This window comes from Tympanuchus pallidicinctus, unplaced genomic scaffold (assembly GCF_026119805.1).
Source record: "Tympanuchus pallidicinctus isolate F22 unplaced genomic scaffold, pur_lepc_1.0 scaffold17, whole genome shotgun sequence".
NCBI lineage: Eukaryota > Metazoa > Chordata > Aves > Galliformes > Phasianidae > Tympanuchus > Tympanuchus pallidicinctus.
Window position 1 is genome coordinate 7139126 of NW_026294690.1, and position 19412 is coordinate 7158537.

The following is a 19412-nucleotide window of genomic DNA, read 5'->3' on the forward strand; positions in this document are numbered from 1 at the left end:
TATTTGTTGCAGAAATGTGACTGTAGACATCATCACTTGTTTATGACAATGAACATCCTCACTAGAAGAAGATATTGTATTTAAGGAAACAAGCACTCAAGTGGTTGTACTGCAAAACATCACTCAGAATAGGCATATGTTCCTAAAACACAAGCTGCTTTCTGTAGATGTGTGCAAACAAAGTAATACTTTAAGTGCTTTAAGCGTATGAACAGAAAAAATATGGTAGAGAGATACCACTATGTGTTCTCTTTCTAATTAGAAACTTTAATGTGATTAAAATGTTCCTTTATTAAGTTTCTGTTGTGTATGAAAGGAGAAAAAGTAAATTAATTACAAACAGGAGAGCACACTGTATTCTTTATGACTTCATAGTATTGATTTGGCTATTATTCACGGCTTCTGTTCTCTGCTATGCAAATTGATACATCTTTAATTCTTAGGCACATTATCATCAATAGTGATCCACTGACAAGCAAAACGGAGCTCTTGCTGGATACTTTTTAGTACAAAAGCTCAGTGTCTTCTGATAAATGTTAGTTCATGCGTTCTATTATAGGCTCTTGTGTTAAATGTTTTATTATGACAATAACCTACATGTAATACACTGTTTATTTTTGGCAAGATGAATACTATCACTAATGAGTTCCTAAATTACAGGAACATTTTCTAGTTCTACAAGAACCAGTCAAAACCTTGGTAAGCATTTCCATGCTTGTGCTTGTGGTATTGAATTAACTGTATGTAGAAAGCACAGTACATAGAAAACGCTGTAAATAAAATGAATGTCCCTCACACTTCATGTGAGGTTCAACTTGGTTCAACAAGAATAAGTGCAGCATCCTGCACTGTATTCATGAGGAACCCATCCAATGTGACAGGCTTGGGGTAGGGTGGCTGCCCAGAGAGGTGGCAGAGGAGTCACTGTACCTGGAGGTGTTTGAGAAATGTGTAGATTGGACAGTGAACAACATGGCTTACTGGATATTGTGCAGATGGGTTGACAGTTGGACTAGATGGTCTTAGGGGTCTTTTGCAGTCTTCATGATCCTACAAATACATCAGATTTCACTTTAAGAAAGTGTGCAGTATAGCTAAATGGTCAAAGAGAATAAAGATGTGGGCAAGATCTGTTGTACAGATTGACTAGTATCACATAACAATCTTTCAAAGGTATTTATTATATGTTGGATTGGGAATTGTTTAACAGTTGAACTCTTCATTTTTATTGCATATTTACGTTTAGTTGTGGAGCTTTGAAAGAAATCATTGTGAATAAGCCCTTATAGACTAAATATACAGAAAAGTTACTCATCCTGTGCAGTTTCTTGGGAACTTTTACAAGTGACTGAAAATCAGACAGGAAAGTGCAGAGCATCGTTGTCATGCAGTGCTTGTGATGCAAGAAAACAAATGTGCTTTCACACTTCCAGGCAGTGCCAAGTGCAATACTTTCAGTTTCCAAATTCTTAATTTTTATGGTTAGCCTGATAAATTCTTTTCAGGACATCAGCATAGAGACAACGTGGAGGTGGTCAAGTTTTCAGAGAGTCTGAGAACATATTGGTATTGCTGGCTTTGATACAATAGAGAGGAGTTTAAATTTTTGTGAAGGAAATAATTTTTTATCTTCAGTAATTATAGTGAAAAATTGGAAGCCTAAATTTGGATGCCAGGGTTCAGCTATTCAGAAGTGACTTTCTCTGTTGTAATTAGGAGAGTCCACTTTGATATATAGTGTTCTGGTATCTGTCTAAAAAACCAAAATCAATGTAAATACTTTTATCACGTGGATACAGAAAAGTGCAATGATGAGATATTGCAGCAGCAATCAATGCCATGTCCTTCATAGGGACAGTCAACGAATTAAAACCTGTTTAGAAGTTAATGTCAAAGGTACCACATAATACAAAGAGTGAAGGTTTAAAAGTATTATCTGAGCAGATGAATGCTAGCTCCAGAAAGCATTGCAAATCATGAGCAGATTTTCAGTTTCCCAAGGAGTTGAAATTGCGTGTTTTTGTTTTGTTTTGTTTTCCTGAGGAAAAAATTACCCCTAGCTATTTTAAAAGACTGGCACCTTTTCATCTTGCCATGAGGTGTGAGATTTGTTACACAATATTTCTCTTCAGGGTGCATTTTGTTTTTCTCTTTACTCCACCTTAATCTCTTGTTTTCTTCCTTACTCATTTTATTTTGTAACTAATTTAGGGGCAACTATGGAAGGTGAGGAGATGACTATCTAACTTGTTTTTTTGGAGTGGAAAATAAGCATTGTCTAATAAATGTATATGGGGATACTGATACCCAAAGCAGTGCCTGTGGATGAGACAGACATAGGTCTGCCAGAATGGAACAAAAAGGAGATGGACAGACACACTGATAAAAGGAAGCATAATGAGAAAAATGCTATAAAAAAAGCCTGATTGAATAAATTACCTTGTAGAGGTGTCTTGTGACCTTTCAGCACAAAGCAAGCTATCTCTTTAGTTGTCCTTGTTTCTGGTAGCCATAAAGGCTTTCAGAGAAGGATGATGCAGTTTGATGTGCAAAAGAAAATGTTTCAGTATGTTGTCCCAGCTGAGAAATGGATGTAAATAGTAGGTGATCAGGTTCCCTGCTTCTCAATCAGCAGTGACTCAGATCAACTGTCCAGGATGAAAGGGCACATTCTCACACTTCTTCAGACTTTTGTAAGGAGCAGGTGAGATGTATGTGCTCCTAATAGTTGCTTTCACCTGAAAGTGGTGGCTTTCCCTTGGATGACATACCCACTGAGTTATACTGTGGTCCTTCAGATTTATACCTGTTTTTTTTATTTCACGTTTTTAAGTATTTCATGTGAAATACTGCAGTGGGTTTTCAAGAGCACATCTATGGAAAAAGAAGCCTGTAGAACAGTTTCAGAATGTTCCTTTTTTGAGCTAAATGATGACTTGACATTCTCTTCTAAGACAAAATAAAGGTGTATATAATTACGAGAATAAGCCCTACAAGATAAATTTCTAAAGCAGCTTTTAATGATTGTTTTTAACTGGCTCTTAAAACAACAACAACAACAACAAGAAAAACAATGCCTACACTTTTCAAGTCTTCCAGTGATAATAAATCTCCCAGGTAAGCTGAAAGCTGATCTTTGGTTACTGTGTAAAATGTGTAACTCTGTGCAGCTGATTGTAGTAAAATAATGTACAACAAATGTTTCCATACTTCGCATTTCAAAGTGTACATTATTTTATGAAGTGGCTAAAATGGAGTTTGAGGTAGCAGGAGTTTCACCATAAGTGACAAAGGTTGAACAAAACAGGCTAGTGTAGAGTTCCTTGGAGTCTTTTGATGAAGTGAATAAAGATTTCCCTGTAGAAAAGAAAATGAGTATGCCATCACACTGGTCATTGCTGATAGATTTCATCAACACAAAGAGGTTCAGTAAAGGTTAATAGGAGTGTGTAATGTGGTGTAACACAAACTTCCAATTATCAAGGAGTTCTTTAATGTCAAGGTAAGGAAAAATATGCCATTGTGACTCGTACTTTCTTATAGATCAAGCTGGAGTTAACAATGTTGTCTGTGGTCTATCAGGCAGGGCACTGGAAGAGTAACCAAGAGAGCAACTCTTTGTTGCTGTAAAGTGTTGTGGGACTTTGGGCATGTTGCTGAATTTATCTGTCTCAATATTTTCATGTACAGAATTGAGGTTGTTAGGCCCTTCTTTTATAAAGTCTCCAGAGATCTGTGAATGACAAATCTTATGCAGGCTTTAAACCAAAATGTTTTTGTTCATAAATTCTCAGCAGGCATTGGCTGCAAAGTAAGGACAAATCTAATATTGCTTATTTTGTTAAGACATTAAATCTTGCTCCACCAAGTTCATTTTAGAGTGAGGAGGAGCAGGCAATAACAGCGATATTGTTTAAACAAAACTGAAAAAACAATCCCCCAAACCACCACCCTGAGATTATTGCAATAATGGAGAAATACAGAAATCTTTTACTAAGGAGAGATTCACAGATGAGTCTATCAAAGGAGTGCACCATCTGTAGTTGATGTCTCTGCTGTAGTAGTGCCATCTGAGTACCCTTCTGCTCAGTGGAAATGCTCAGATTCCCACACTCATGCACATATAATTCTGGAGACTGCTATTTCATTGGCTTCAAATTTAGGTTTACTCAAACAGTACATATTTAATTAGTGACCCCTCACTTGTAATGAAGGATTTAAAGACTATGCTTTGTTTTTTTAAATCATCTGCAGGAAATTGCTCTGTGAGCTCTTACATACAGAGCGGTTGTGTGCTAGTATGAAAGAGCACTGCAAGAGGTCAAGTGACAGAAGATTTGAGCTTTCCTGAGCTCTCCAAGTTTGCGTCTCACCAATTTGAACGTGATCATTGTTTTAAAATTTTACTGTCTTGTAGCTTCCCCACACTGAGGACAAGTTATATTCTTAGTTTTGATTCAAAATCTAGGAAGCATATTTTGCTAATAGTAAAAAGCCTCACTCTGTTCATATCTCCTCTATCCTCCATAGAATTATTAATGGTGGAAGGCAGCACATAGTGCAACTACATTGTCAGTCTGCTCCACAGTAATGGTGGGGTTAGAGTTTTATGACTAAAAGCAAAATAACTAAAAAATGAGTAAGAGTTTTAAAGCACCCTGAATAAATGCCATTTAAATTTTGTTCAGTAGAGCTAACAGCATGCATTTCAAAAATTCTTATATGAGGAAAACATTAAAAATTCAATGTGAGCTTTGTGTGTGTCTTTCTATAATCTCATTTTACATTTGAAGTTTTGAGACTTGAACATCTGAATGTGTTTTTGGTTTGTGTTTTTTATGAATGACATCGAATAAGCATTTTTTTTCATGGAAGCGATCAATTGAAATGTATAGTTCAACTTTCATTTGCATGTTGGTTCTGCTTTTCCTTTATAAAATAATAATGCACTCATATATCAACCTGCAATGTATGCGTGACAAAAACACTATCTCAAATAGCCACATTTATAATTATGCACAAATATGTGAGATATAGTTATGAATACTTCTCAGAGGCTTATATCCATTCCTAAATATGCAACACAGATTGCTTTTGAAGGCTTATTATAGAGTTGGCGTTGAGTAAATATACTTCTTTAATCAGGATGGTGGTGATATTTGCCTCCTCTGAAGATCACTGGGAGTGGGAGGACTTATCATCATAGATTGTTCTGCCTGTGTTCAAAGCACCCACATGTACAAAGAGTGATGCTGAGAGCTGCTTACAAACCTGTTAGTAACTTGAAATGTTTTGGCATACAACACAGTTATCTGGATTTTGATAAAAGTTTATAGGTAGATACAAACAGGAACACAATTATCACATTTGTCCCAGAAGAAAATAATTCAAACTGTAGCTGATCTGTGGTATCTTTCTGAAGTTGCCTTTCTTCAAGAGAGTGCTTCTTTTCCTCCTTATTCACTCAATCTGTATTTTTTTAATTTAAATCATAATTAATGTTGTTATTGTTTATTTGGCGTTTGTTATACTTCAGTGCCAAATGCTTGGATTGCATTAAGTGATTCAGACATGTGTTTCGTGTGGACTCCTTTATGGTATGCTGATTTTAGATGAATGCTTAGTATGCAAGTGGGGGGAGGAAGGAAAACAAAACAAAAAAGATCCCTAAACTAAATCCATGAATAGCATTAGAAGTTCTGACAGTGAAGTGCTGTCTGTCTTTGCCTGGTACTTATGTGAAATGATGTGGCAAAACAGATATTGCAGAAATAACTTATTTTTTGTCTGCTGTGTCAAATGACGAATGTTCATGTCTCTGTGGAGAATTTCTTAGCAAATGTGGATTTTGCTAACAAAAAGAAACAAACCAGAAGTTGCTTAGTTGTATCTGCTCAGTCTTCTTGACAACTGGAAGACTGCTTATCGAAAGAAATGTCCAACCATGACTTTAACTTTTGATACATTTTTGTGGAAAAATCAGTTATTTACAGTTTACATTTTTGACAAAGGAGAGAAAATGGCTGATTTAAAACATTGTTTGGAAGAGTTATTCAGAGTGACTATATGAAGGTAGTTTGCAACTAAGCAATATAAAGGATAACCCAGGCCAAAAGCTGAGTATTTTCCACCAGCATTTTCCCAGTAGTTTTTTCCTTAGGACTGTGCCAGTAAAATTGCAATTGTTTTTTTCAAGATTACATTAAAATAAAATAACTGTATTTTAAAATTTGTTTGAATTTATTTTGAGTGAACATCTGCGTTGTTTTAGCTAATTTATTTAAATTAAAAGCAAATGTATACTCTAAATTGTAGTGTCAGGAAAACTATGGAACCCTGAAGATCAGACAGCAGTAGGAGTGGTGGGAGGAAGAGGATCCATTATTAATGATTTTTTTTTGTTGCAGATTTATTGTGTTGGTTTTTTCATATCTGCTTTGATTTAGATTTCTTGTGTTCATACTTTTGTTGGTCAGCATCTTTCTAGACTCAAACAAAATTACCATCTTCCAGAACATTCAGTACTGAGAGGAGGTTCATGGACATGCACGAATGAAGCTGGCACCTCTCCCCTCCATGAACAGTCACTAGAGCAAAAGAATTCTAAAACCAGCTGCTGTTCTTTCTGGCCACATCATTTCTGCTGTCTTTGAACCTTCCACTGATGGCTGAATAAATAACAGAATTGTTTTTATGGCAATGAAATTCTGAATATAAAATACATATTAAGTAAACACCTCAGTTGCCAAAGTCTTGCAGATCAAGTAAATACTCCTGGCTTGTTGCAATTGCTCTTTAAGTTTTCCTACAATTGGCTGGATGAGCACTATGCAAGATGTGTGATCTTTTGTTGTTATAATTTAAACAATATCTCTTTCTTCCCCTATATATTTTTTTTAATGCTGGAACTTTGGCTTTATGTTAGGGAAAAATGAATCAATGTACTGAGTAGTATCACACTTATTTTGAATGGAAACGACTTGTTAATTATCAAATAACAGAAGTTACTCAAAATTGAGAAATTTGAGTTTTTAATATGTTTCCTCAGTAACCTAAGATACTATATGATGCAATTCTCTGTGGCTAGAAAATGTTGACTTTCATTCTAAAACGTAATTTTCCAACAAATGCAGTGAATAATCTGATTTTCTCCACTTAACGGCAAAGCTTAAATCAATACAACTGGAGACCTGAAAACAGCCTCTTGAAGGGATGTATTTTAGAATACTTTCTAAGAATTCAAAGATCAATACTGCAGGGAGCAGTTTTTATCAGACTCTGATATGTTGAACATGACCTGTGCAGCTTGAAATAAATGAGTCAAATTTGTACTTAGTCCGTTGACATAATAAATGTGATGTTCATAGCAGTGTGTTTTGTCATTTGTTTTATATTCTCCAAAGCTTCTAATCCTGTAGGACATGAGCAGACTTTGAGATCATTAATTAACTGGGAGTGTTTTCAATTTACTGTTAATCTAGTCCATTTTATCACATTTCATTGCAGTAATATTTACCTCCCTGTTGTTTACTGCATTCTATTGTTTTCTCCAATAATCGCAAAAAAAGATTAATTTATTTTAGACAAATCACCATGCTATCCTATATGTCTACCTATCTATATTTCAGAATGGATAATAGAAGTTGAGCTGAATTTAGTAGTGGACTTGCAGAGTTGAAATAAAAATGTTTTTAGGCATGTGGAAAAAAAAGGCTAGAAAGGGGAAAAAAAAAATCATCCTGCTTTCCTCCAAAGAACAAAATGCAGGCAGTCTGCTTGAGGCTTCATAAATATTACAAGATTAATATTAAAGTCTGAAATAAAATAATCTCATAGTAGGAAGCAATGTAAAAGTAAATAAATTAATTACCAGAATAGGAAAATTACAGAAAATTCAATATCCTAAATATTTTTGATGACATTGTTAACCTTCTTATGGCATAGTCTGCAAATGATATTTTATCAAATTTTCCTATCAAAACATGCGTGCAAGCTTTTACAGATAAGTATTCAGATTAAAGCTGGTTCAAAGTGTCATTTGCCTTGAAAATTAGTTGAAAGAAATGCGAACAATATGCATAGGAATTCTCTTACAGTAAATTCCTTTCTTCTGTCACCTGCCAGGACATGATTGGTCCTTGTTCATTGTTTTGATCACTAAAATGTTCATCCTGATGCTTTAAGCCATTTTTCTTCTGTCTCCTTATTCTTCCTTCTCTCTAATGTTGCATATGTTTTGGAGAAAATCATTATTACAAAGGCAAATGTTCTTCATGAATTTACTTAGTATTACTGTCTCGGCACTTAGAGTAAAAATATAGTGGAGTGACGTGAGTAGGAGAAACAGTCTCTGTATTAAACACTTTGAAATTTGGCTCCAGAGAATATTACACTTTTTTTTTTTTTGTACATTATATTCTTACAAGGTTCACTTATAAACACTGATTAAAAAAACGGTTGTTTTGCAGAAAATAAAGAGGATAAAAATTGAATGTATTTTCAGTCTAAGAGTTATGTTGTGAAAGAGACCATAAGTTAATGCTCATCCATATTGTGCAAATGATGCTTTGCATTCAAATAAGGCCACGTATTTCTGTGGTTTGTTGACGGGTTTTCCTTGCAAGGAAAGTTAAGGACGTGTAGACATGCTTATAGTGTAAGTATTCCTAATCTAAGGATTTTGTAAACCACATAAAATAGATATTTGCAGGATCTTCATTGGTGAAGGAGGTTTCTAAATGGCGAATACATATGTGTATCATTGGTTTAAAATACTTTTGAATGGAATACAGAGATTTTTTTCTTCAATATTTTGATGTTTGGGTGTCTGGAGGGGTAATTTAACTGTTGTGAAGGAATATATATTCCTACTATGCATAGCATAAATATTTCTATTGTATTTTCTTAGCAGAGTTCTGATACTAACCCCATTGTTTCTTCTGAATGTCAGTGTCTTTCTGCCTAGCAGCATTCTGTCAACAAATAAACATCAAATAAGTAGAGAATATCAGCAACAGCATAAAAGAAACCAATCATTAGTTGTCAAAATTTCAACTGGTTCCTTGAATAATTTTTTCCTTAACTCTTTTTTTTTTTTTTCATTTCTTCCCTCAGAAATACAAAGAATATGAGAAAGACGTTGCAATAGAAGAAATCGACGGCCTTCAGCTTGTGAAAAAGCTAGCAAAGAATATGGAAGAAATGTTTCATAAAAAGTCTGAAGCTGTGCGGGTAAGCAGCAGAGCTGTCTGATATTTCATTCTCTAATGTCAAACTAAGCATGGAATTTAGGCTCTGCTATGGAAGATGTACAAGCAGTTGAAAATGAAATGGAAACAGTAAAGTTTTTTTAGAAGTATTTTTGATGCGGAAGTATTTTTAGAATCAGTTCTCCAGAGAATATATATAAATGTTTTATAGCATCAATAGATAAACACAAAAGTGTGTAGCAAGGTTTGGACTACCTGTTTCCCATATGGATTGGTAAACTATCACTTGTGTTTGGTAAAATATATCTGTTACAAATGGTTGTGCATTATTATATTAGAATTCACATAATCAAACCAAAGCAAACTTCATATTATTGCTCTCTAGTACAAAAATATTACTGGGAGAAACTTCTGATTTCAATAGCTGTCCTCTAGATCAAATCGAGAAAAAGTTGAAATGCTTTTGTTTGTGGTAAGTAGTACATAGCTGTAAAGGCAACTTATCAACAGTCTACAGTAGCTACCTACTGTATGTACTTCTGCAGGCCTGAGTAGTTTGTTGTTGTTGTTTTTTTTTTTTAAACTCCATTCTGACACCTTATTTGTGCTCAGTATTTTATTAGATTTACTGTAGAAAAAGGAAAAAGTCTGACACCTGTGTTCTTCTGCATTAAATAGGATTTTATTTTATTTTTTGTAACACTTGTCCTAAAGAATATCAGGTATTCCTGTTCTACTCTTCATTTTACATTATTCTTTGAAATTTAGGTGGCTGCCTATAACTGTAGTTCCTGTTGTATCAGCAGTGTTGATGAGCTGACAATCTGCTGTGGTGGTGCTCTGTGCTGTCATCTACCTTGCTTTTGGTCATATGTCTGTTCAGTTGAGATGGAGGTCTCAGCATCTAAACTGTGAAGCTAAAGGCATCACCCAAGGAAGGGAATTCCATTTGCGTAGCTGCAAATACAATTCAGCCTTTCATTTTTATTTTTAGTGCAAAAGGGAGGAAGGAATTTGGTGCTCTTTTAGAGGCTGAATTTTCTGGGTTGGCAGCAAACTAAAACATATTTCAGCTTGTAAACTGAGCATACTTGGCAGGGAAGCAAAGAAAGACAAAAACACATGGAAACCCCACAGTGCCATTTTAATGTTCTGTTTTTCAGAGGGAAAACTGCACTTTAAGGTACATGCAACAGCTTCCAGAAGCCTGCAAGTTGCCTGCAGAGGTACACTGATTATATAGGGATGGTTTTCCGTATTCTCTATAGAAAACTAGTGCCCTGATGTTGTAAAAATGTCCAAAAGTGTTAGAGCAGTGATCCTCTAGAGCTAGAAGTGACAGCAAGCTGTGTAGAGTGGAAGAGAACACCTTTTCTATAGGTGTGGAGCACTGCGGGGAAGAGCACTTGTTCTCTCAGTTACAGCTTTATAATGAATGTTTTCCAATGGCGGTGAAGTGTATAGAGCTGCTTTGGCCTCTTCACATAGATGGAGTTTTTCCACTCCTCAGGGAGGAAAATAAGCAACCAAAGCTTCCTGCACCAATATAGGCTATTGTGCTCTGTGTAAATCTTAAAGCACTTGGATAGTGCTATCTGAACGAACTTCAGTGCCAAAATAGCCCGACTGATATCTAGAATGTACTTAGGACAGTTTCCATCTTTGGAAAAGCATTTAGAAGCTTGGTTTGAACAGGGATGCTTCATTTTAAAGTTAATTTCTCTAGCATATCTTTCAGGAAAGTTACTTTTTGCAGAAATACAAGACAGGGCTCATCTGAGGTGGTTCTCTGTGGGAGTCAGAGATGGAATGGGTGACTGCCCACGCTCTGGTAATAAGTTCAAAACCTGCAAGAGTTCCATTTGACAGTAGAATTTACTACTTTTTGTCTTGATAAGTTTTGACCAGATTCTTTCTTTGGCACATTACAGCTCACTTTCTTATGCCTGTAGAAGTGAGAAGAGAATTGCAAAGCATATATAGGACTAAGACCTATTCTACAGTAAGGCAAAGCTGTGCTGAATTCTTCTGCCTCTAATATTGTAGAGTTTTGACCTAAACTTTGAGTGGAAATGTTCTGAGCACTGAAACCTAGAGATTAGATTAATCTTTTAGATGATTAGGGGTTAATATCTGGTAAGTAGCAAATGAAGATCAACTCCTGCCCAAGGAGGTTGTGGATGCCCCATCTCTGGAGACCAGGCTGAATGTGGCTCTGGGCAGCCTGGTCCGATGGTTGATGACCCTGCACATAGCAGGGGGGTTGAAACTCAGTGATCATTTCAACCTAGGCCATTCTATTCTATGATTCTTAAATATCATTCAGCCTTAGAAATGTGGGGCAACGATTGAGAAGAAATGTGTGTCACTCCAGACCACTGGTTGAATTAGCTACAGGTAGATCATAATCCGTAGTGCAGTGTAAAGTACTTTTTAAATGAAGCACTTTAATAATGCACTTTCTCAGCTTTTAGCATATGCAGCAAAATCTGACAACATTTCAGGAAGCTGCAGTCATACAGAATGTTTGATTTGTGAAATAGGTCAACAAGAAAGATTAGGAGATACAGAAATAGCATGGCATGGAAGGGTCATTTTTTTCTTGTTTTCTTTTTTGCTTTTTTTTGTTTTTTGTTTTTTGTTTTCTGTTTTGTTTTGCTTTCTACTTTCAAACACATTAACTTGTTCTGAGGTACTAATCACTACTGGATTCTCTTCTCCCTCCTACTCATTTATAGTCTGGTTGAATTTTTATGTTTGTCTCATTGCTTTTCATAGTGATTAGTTGGTTCAGTGTGATTTTTATCATATTCATCCCATTTGAATTACCCTTCACTATACAATTATCCTATCACAGAATGTCCTATTTTTGTGCTGTCAGATACATAAAATAAATGGAAAACTGAAAGTGCTAAACCAATTATGTAACCTTTTGTCATCTACTTACTGATGGAAACCCTTGCAAGCAACTCCCCCTACTCCCAATGTTCACTATTTACATTAGATTTATGTCAGATCAGGATATTCCTGTTAACTGTTTCTTTCCTAACACTGCTCTACTTAACGAAATTTCAGACAGGCAATTTGCAAATCTCATTTTTAAATATTTGTGGCAGGGTTTGTGTTAATACCGTGGACGAATGGTTTTAATTCCAGATTGTTAACGCTTACCTTTGATTATAACTGGCAAATACAGAGGTAAAACTACGGCATTCTGATTGGGAAAAATGTCTTACTGCCCATAAGGTGGGACAAGTGGAAATATTTCCTGAGTTGTTTGGCAGTAGGTTTAATTTTACAGCCAAACCCAAGTAATCAGTTGGAAAGCATTGTGCAGTCCAATGTCACTTGTGATATTTCTTCAGCCATCTTTCGTGGACTTTTACTGATTTCAGTTAGGGGAAATGGGCTTGCTCAGACTTAATGTAAAGTTAGCTGTGAGGTTTTTTTATTTTAAGATTTTTAGGAGGTATCATGACTGTCTCCAGTCATTGGAAAATGAAGAGAATAGAGCACGATAGCATGGTGCTTACAGACAAAGGTCTATTTTAAGAAACTTAGTGGCAGAAAAGAGGTAGAATTAAAACTATTCATTCGCTGTTTTTATTTTTTTCTAGTTAATGCTGTCATAGGAATAAAAAAAAAGGCAAAGAAAAGAGGGAAGTGAAAAATAGTAGTATGATATATAAATTGTTAGGGATTTATTTATTTTTTTTAAAGCCAAAATTAATTAGCGAGGTAGCTAAATTTTCATTTTCAATAGCATCATTCTTCAAGAAAAGAGGATCCTATAAAAATGGTTGTTGATTTACTTCTAAGATGGTGAATCAAATGTTAAGGATTATTTTTCTTTCAGGTAACTACCACCACTACAGTGGAAAATAAAAATAAAAGAATATTTTATTAACTTTCTACCGTAGCTACCTGGTGTTCGTTGTGGAGCTGATTCTCATTATAACTGTGCTGTGAAAAGTAATTGCTGTTGTACAGTAATTCAATTTCAGTGCATTCATGCATCAGTAAGCCAGTGGGGTTTATCTCGAGAAACCCGTGACTTTAAAGCTTTTTATCATGAAATTCCACATGCAGAGAAATGATCTTCCAATGTGTAGAATATCAGCATTAACATTTAACAAACATTTAAAATGAGGAAAAATAGATTTTTATTTTTCCTCACAGGTGCTTTTTACACCCGTCTTCAAACTGTTTTCATATACTGTTAGAGCTGTATTGTTCATACATGGATTCAAATACAGATTACACTTTTTAAAAAATGTTTATGCTTATTCATATACTGTCTGTTTGCACATTTTATTTTATGGATGTGTACATAAGTGTGAGTACATACCTTTAAACACATTGAGGTTTACATATGTAATATTAACAGATGCAGTTTATTGATTTGCATGTGTGTGTGCATGAACTAAGTAAGCAATATGTTAAACTCCAACATGCTGCCTGACAATTACTGATGACCCTGATCAATAAATCAATTTTGTTTTGTATATGTATATATATATATATATATACACACAAAGGCATTCATGCAAATTATAATTTATGTTGGGAGGGCAATATAAGCTTGCTTAGATGAACATAGAGCTGTGAATATACACATTTTTAAGAAAACTAATACTGAATAAGCTAGCCAATGAATGTAGCTTTACTTACAAACTGCCCACAGGTACTTTATTCCTTCCTTGACAGCATGTAGTATTTAACTTTTCAAGTGTGTTGCTTAGAGGGGAGCGCGTCCCCATTTGATCAGACACATTGATCGGAGAAGGTGGTGTTTGTTTTCTGGTTGGATAAGGGTGGTATTTAGAATTGGATTTGGAGTTAGCTCTACCAACTGCTTAAACACCTTTCCATTCAAAGAGTTATTCCAGTCATTCACTTTAATGCTTCCAAATGATGTCACTGGAATCACACAAAAAGTAATGACTGAAAATTAAATACTAACAAAAATTAGAAAGTTACTATTATTTTACATTTGCTTGTTAGTTTTGAATAAGAAGTTTTTAATATAAAGTTTTGGGAGCTTTTTTGGTTTTGTTATGTGTAGGTTGTTTTCAGTGTCTTCTTCACTTGAGATTTATTGACTACTTTTCCACAGTTTGCATTTGTCTTTTGTCACTTTCGATAGATGTTAAATCCTTATGGGTGTTACAGAGTGTGGCCTCACTGATGAAAGTTAGAGAAAATTCAATCATAAGAAAGGCTTGGAGATTAGAGGAACCTAAATGTTTTTGTTTTGGGAAGCTAATTGAACTAATGATGGGTAAAAACAAGAAATATTATAATAAGATGATGTATTGAAAATGGATGCCTTCATCAAGACAAAAATCCAAATAAAAATAATAAGAAGCAAAAATAGCAAGACTCAGCTACCTTTTAAATCCAGGAAACAGAAGATGTCCCTGTTATGCCAGTACGCCAATTCAGAGCATTTACTGAGGACAGGACGTTCCTGAATGGTGCTATTTTTCATCTAGATTGTATATTGTTAGATTGTGTATTGTTTACTTGTGGTTGAAACCTATTGGCTTCCAACAATATATAAAGAAAAAATTGAGGCTACAGTGAGGAATATTCCAGCGAGTTTTTGAACAGGTATTATTTTTAAGAGACTATTTTGAATGTGCACTTTCTACAGTGTCGACTGTGGGTTTTATTACTGTTATTTTTATTCTAATTTTCTATCACTTAGATCAAAGCTAGATTGAGAATGACATTCTTGAGAAGGAAATGGTCGTCGATATTTCATATTCATATAATAGAAGATGAGAAGGTCCTACATTTCAAAGCTTATTACTTTACAGGCCTAGCTATATTAAAATGTATAATAAACACATTTCTACTGTCCATACTGTTCCCTCATCAAGCTAACTTGCATCTGTAGAAGTACAAAGGAAAATGAATATCAACATACACTACTTAAAGCTGTGCTGCTCAATGGGTGCTGTTCTGATCAACAGATGAAAAAAAATATATAGAAATTACTGAAGGAAAAATTTGTAAATGATTATGGGTGGAAGGAGATTATGGTGAATCATCCAATGTCACTATAAGTAGTTTCAAATAAATAATGAAGACAGTGTAAGAGATAGCTACAACTGTGTTAATTACTGGCAACAAATTAATACTTTTCAGCAGTATTTTTGCACTCACATTTAGTGTTTTAATTTAATTGTTGCCAGTTATTTTTGCTATCATCTGAATTTTGCTCACAGTTTGACTGGTTCTTCATATGTAAGTGTTGAATTTCTGTTCTGAAAGCATTAAGGGCTTTACTTAATTTTTAGCAAAGTAGACTACACTGGAAGATAATAAGATGGTTAATAATCCACTGACAGCCAGAAGATTATTTAGAAGCATAATATGTAGTAATCATAACTTGAAGAATATTTAAAGACACATTTAATATTTTTCTTGTTTGCTACTGTTCCATTTAACATTTGCTTTTCTTGATGTGCAGAAACTGAGATCTTCAAGAAATATAGTATTAGCAAGCTTATTTAGTTCAGTTCAGGTAGATCACATATTGCTTCTTTGCTTTTGAATTCTCCGAGTTTTCCAACATGTATGTATATTTATAGACAGGTATTGCTGTGACTTCTGAGAGATAATAAAGAAATAAATCATGAAAATCATTATTTCATTCTCATTGAACAGCCAGTAGGCTTCTCTTAGCCTACATTCCTATGACGGAACTGCAGCCTGTCCTTGGGTACGTTGCAGGTGAATGAAGGGGAAAGCAGCAATTAACTGATTGCACACCTGTGCGACAGAGCAGCTGGGTGCTGTGGGAGCTGGGAGCTCTGTCTGAAGCACTGAATCAGAGCAGGGAGCTAAGGGTATTGACCAAATCTCTGTCTAAATCTAAAATTTCTTAAAGCCTGGTTTAGTTGAGACTGTGGAAAACTGTTTGACTGGAGGACGACAGGGAGAGAGAAACAAAACCTGGCTAACTCAGTTGTTTGCCTTTTCTCACACGTACAAAGTTTGAATGTTTAGTTTCCATAGAATGGAAAGAAATCCAACAAGAACTTCACTGAGATCCTTCACTGTCTGCTTTTTAATAGTTCAGGAATGGCTTCATTACAACAACTAGGAAAGTCAAAATAATTTTGTTTATCAACCTTTCTTCATTGGTCAGAAAGAATTTTCTACTTTCAGCCTCTGTATTAAGGGTAGAAACTATTAATTTGGTAAATCTATTTTTAAGGAAAGGACAGTGGTTTATATGATTATTTTTAGGAGATTTGAGGAATATGTATCTCCTTAGATTTTTAGAGTCACGTACATAATCTGGCACATGGTGCCTCCAGGAAGCATTTCCTGTATATACCAACTTGTATGGTACTACTGCAGATCTGAAGCTCTCGTTCTGCTGCAGCTTGAAATAAATACCCAAACAAAGTAAACTTAAACTGGGCTTTGAATTTTGTCTGGCTTTAAAACTCTAGTCAATTTGTCTGCTCAATAAAACCAATCTAACTAGTCCTAGCGAATTCAGTGAATTTCTTATGCAACTTTAAATTTAGGGAAAAACAAAAAAAACACACAAAAAAGTCTTAAATACGAGGAAAGGGGAAAATGAAGAGAAATCTTAAAAGCATTTTATGCTGGAAATGATTATGATAGTTTTATCCTTACTTCTGAGAAAAGAAGTGAAAAGTATTTAAAGATAGTGCTTTCAAATCTAAAACACTTATCTGAAAATACAGGCAGAGAGAAAAATCAAACCAGACACTTCACAGAATAATTCATTTATTAAACTTCACTGCAAAAGTATATAACATTAAATGTTTGCCATCAACAACATAAAATAGCTTTTCTCACAGCAGGAACAAAAAAGTAAAGTAGGTTTGGAAGAATTAACTAGGAGAGGTTGGCCTTATGTATCCTTCTTTCTTATCACTGTTTGGAGAATTACCGTATTTTAATATTTAACATTATTTTAACAAAAACAGTTGTATTTTCAATTTGATGTTTACCATCTGAATTATACATATCACTTCAAAGTTTTATATAGTGTGTTTAATTTCAGTTGTATGTCACCTGTTCCATTATTTATAATTCGTAGTTCATTTTTTTTTTTTTAACATATCATTAAATCTATTTTTTGGAATGATAAACACTATTCTCAGATGTTTTAAGCATGACATGACAATGTAATTAAAAAAAATCAGGTTCAGCTCACTTAGGTTGTTTGCTGTTACATGTTATTAATTGACTACTTTAAATACTCTCTTGAGAGAATACCCCATGGCCTGCAGTGCTGTTTGTATAATATTAGCCTGTTTTCTGCAACATGACACACATTCAGTGTAATGCTCACATAATGAACAAAGGTAACTTCTTGGAGAGAACCCTCTGGGGCATACCCTGTGCTTGTCACAGCACAGCTGCTCATGCTGCTGTCTTTTCCATTACAAGATCTGGAAGCAAACTGGTAGCAAATTTTTGGTGATTGCAGTCTACATCTTTGTCGGCCCAAAACTGTTGTAGGTTCTCTTCCACAATAACACATTTCAATGAAACATGCTCTAAGGAGAATCTATTAGTATTTTTAAGGAAATTTACTCTTGGCTCTGCTCTTGCTTTACACTTTTGTGTGGAAACTGTTGAGTCCTGGCCTGAAGCACTGATTGAGCACCTGGGGAAAGGACCCGGCCAACACTGGGTGCACAGGTGAAGGCAATTTAGTGTTGGGTGCACAGGTGAAGGCAATTCAGCTGTGTCACGGAAGGAGTGGAGCCTGGATGCACCTCTCTTAGACCTCATTTAAGGGCTGACTGCCACTGGGGAAGGGTCTCTTCCTGGACATCCCTCCTTTGTGGAATTTTGCTAGCCTAGATCTTCAGAGATGAGTGAGTGCTTTTACTTTCTCTTTGTAATACCTTTCTATCCTGCCAGTCCTTTTGCCATTACATCTCCTGCGTTACCATTCCATCACACTGGTCTTTCTATTGTTCCAGCTTGCCATGCCAGATCAGCTAGGTGCTATGGCCCAGCCAAGATGGCTGCAGGAGCACCATAGAAAGGGAATGTCCTAAGGAAAGAGCTGAGGCAAATTGGTTTTGCAACTTTCAGTAGTTAAAATTAACCTTTGGCATATTGATGAATACTAAGAAAAAAATCTCATTCTATTTGTTTTGTTAACGTTGAATTTTTTAATGATCCTAGCCTATACTCAGATATGCTTGCAAATTGGTGCTGGATTCTATGATTGAAGGATTACTTAGTGCAATAATGAACCCAAAACCCTAAGCTGGTAACCTAAAAGAGTCTTTCTTTTCCTTAAATAAACTCAGATTTTGTTCATTGCATGAGGTGAAAAGCCCATGTGAAAGGAAAGCAGAGGATGGCGACAGGTGTGAGCCACATCAATTAAATTTACTTTGGGTTTTAATTTCTTTGTTCACCTTATTACGTGACTTAAAACCGCATCAAAATATCATCCTATCTGATTAGATGTGTGTCAGGTACTCTGGTGAATGCCCCAGTGTTTAGGGAAATTTCTGATCATCTGTGTGCAAATCAGTTGCTTCAAGCCTGATATTCCATATTGCAAGCTGTACTAGCAGGTTAGCATCTCCTGTTCCAACTCACTTGTAGAGCATCAATTTCTTCTGTATAATAGCTTCAGGAAGTTGAACTCTTGAGCTCAAGATGTAGAGTTCTGATTAAAAGTGTTTTAAATTAAAAAAACTGAAATATCAGGGAAAAACCTTGAAAATTCACTTTTTCTGGGAGCAAGGCAGAAGTTTACTCTCCTGCTGAATGAAACGGCTTTCAGTTTTGAGGCTTCTGCTAGACAGATGGGCAATATCATCAGCGCAACATAAACCTGCTCAACCCTGAATCTCATGGCTATCAAATTCTGTTGGTACTTGAGCCTTGGACACTGGAGATAAAGCAGCTTTAGAGGCGATAGAAATGATGTAAAAAATCCTATTAAGAACACAGAATTGCTGTTGATTAATTGACTGATTAATTAAAGTATGCTTTAAAAAAATTTGATAAGGGATTTTAAATCACTTTCAAAGATGATTTTTGAAAGTGGAGTTTCACAAAAACGTCCAAGCAATTCTTCTCCTGTAGACGAATTAAGATCTTAAACCATTTATGTTGTCGAATTAAGATCTGCAGAAAGAGCAGCTGAGGCCAAGAGCTCTGCAAAGCTGTGCTGCAGTG

At 35.2% G+C, this 19412-nt stretch overlaps 1 protein-coding gene across 6 annotated transcripts in view; it reads left to right on the forward strand.

Moving 5' to 3' along the window:
- The window catches only part of CACNA2D3 (calcium voltage-gated channel auxiliary subunit alpha2delta 3), a 466453-nt gene that overhangs the window by 144068 nt on the left and 302973 nt on the right, over nt 1-19412 (forward strand). For all 6 annotated transcript variants that reach the window (XR_008205698.1, XR_008205697.1, XM_052678868.1 and 3 more), the window contains exon 3: nt 9115-9231. Coding sequence is in view for 4 of the 6 variants with exons in the window: in XM_052678866.1 (XP_052534826.1) it covers nt 9115-9231 (117 nt within the window). In the remaining 2 variants the exon portion in view is untranslated. The remainder of the gene's footprint in view (nt 1-9114; nt 9232-19412) is intronic.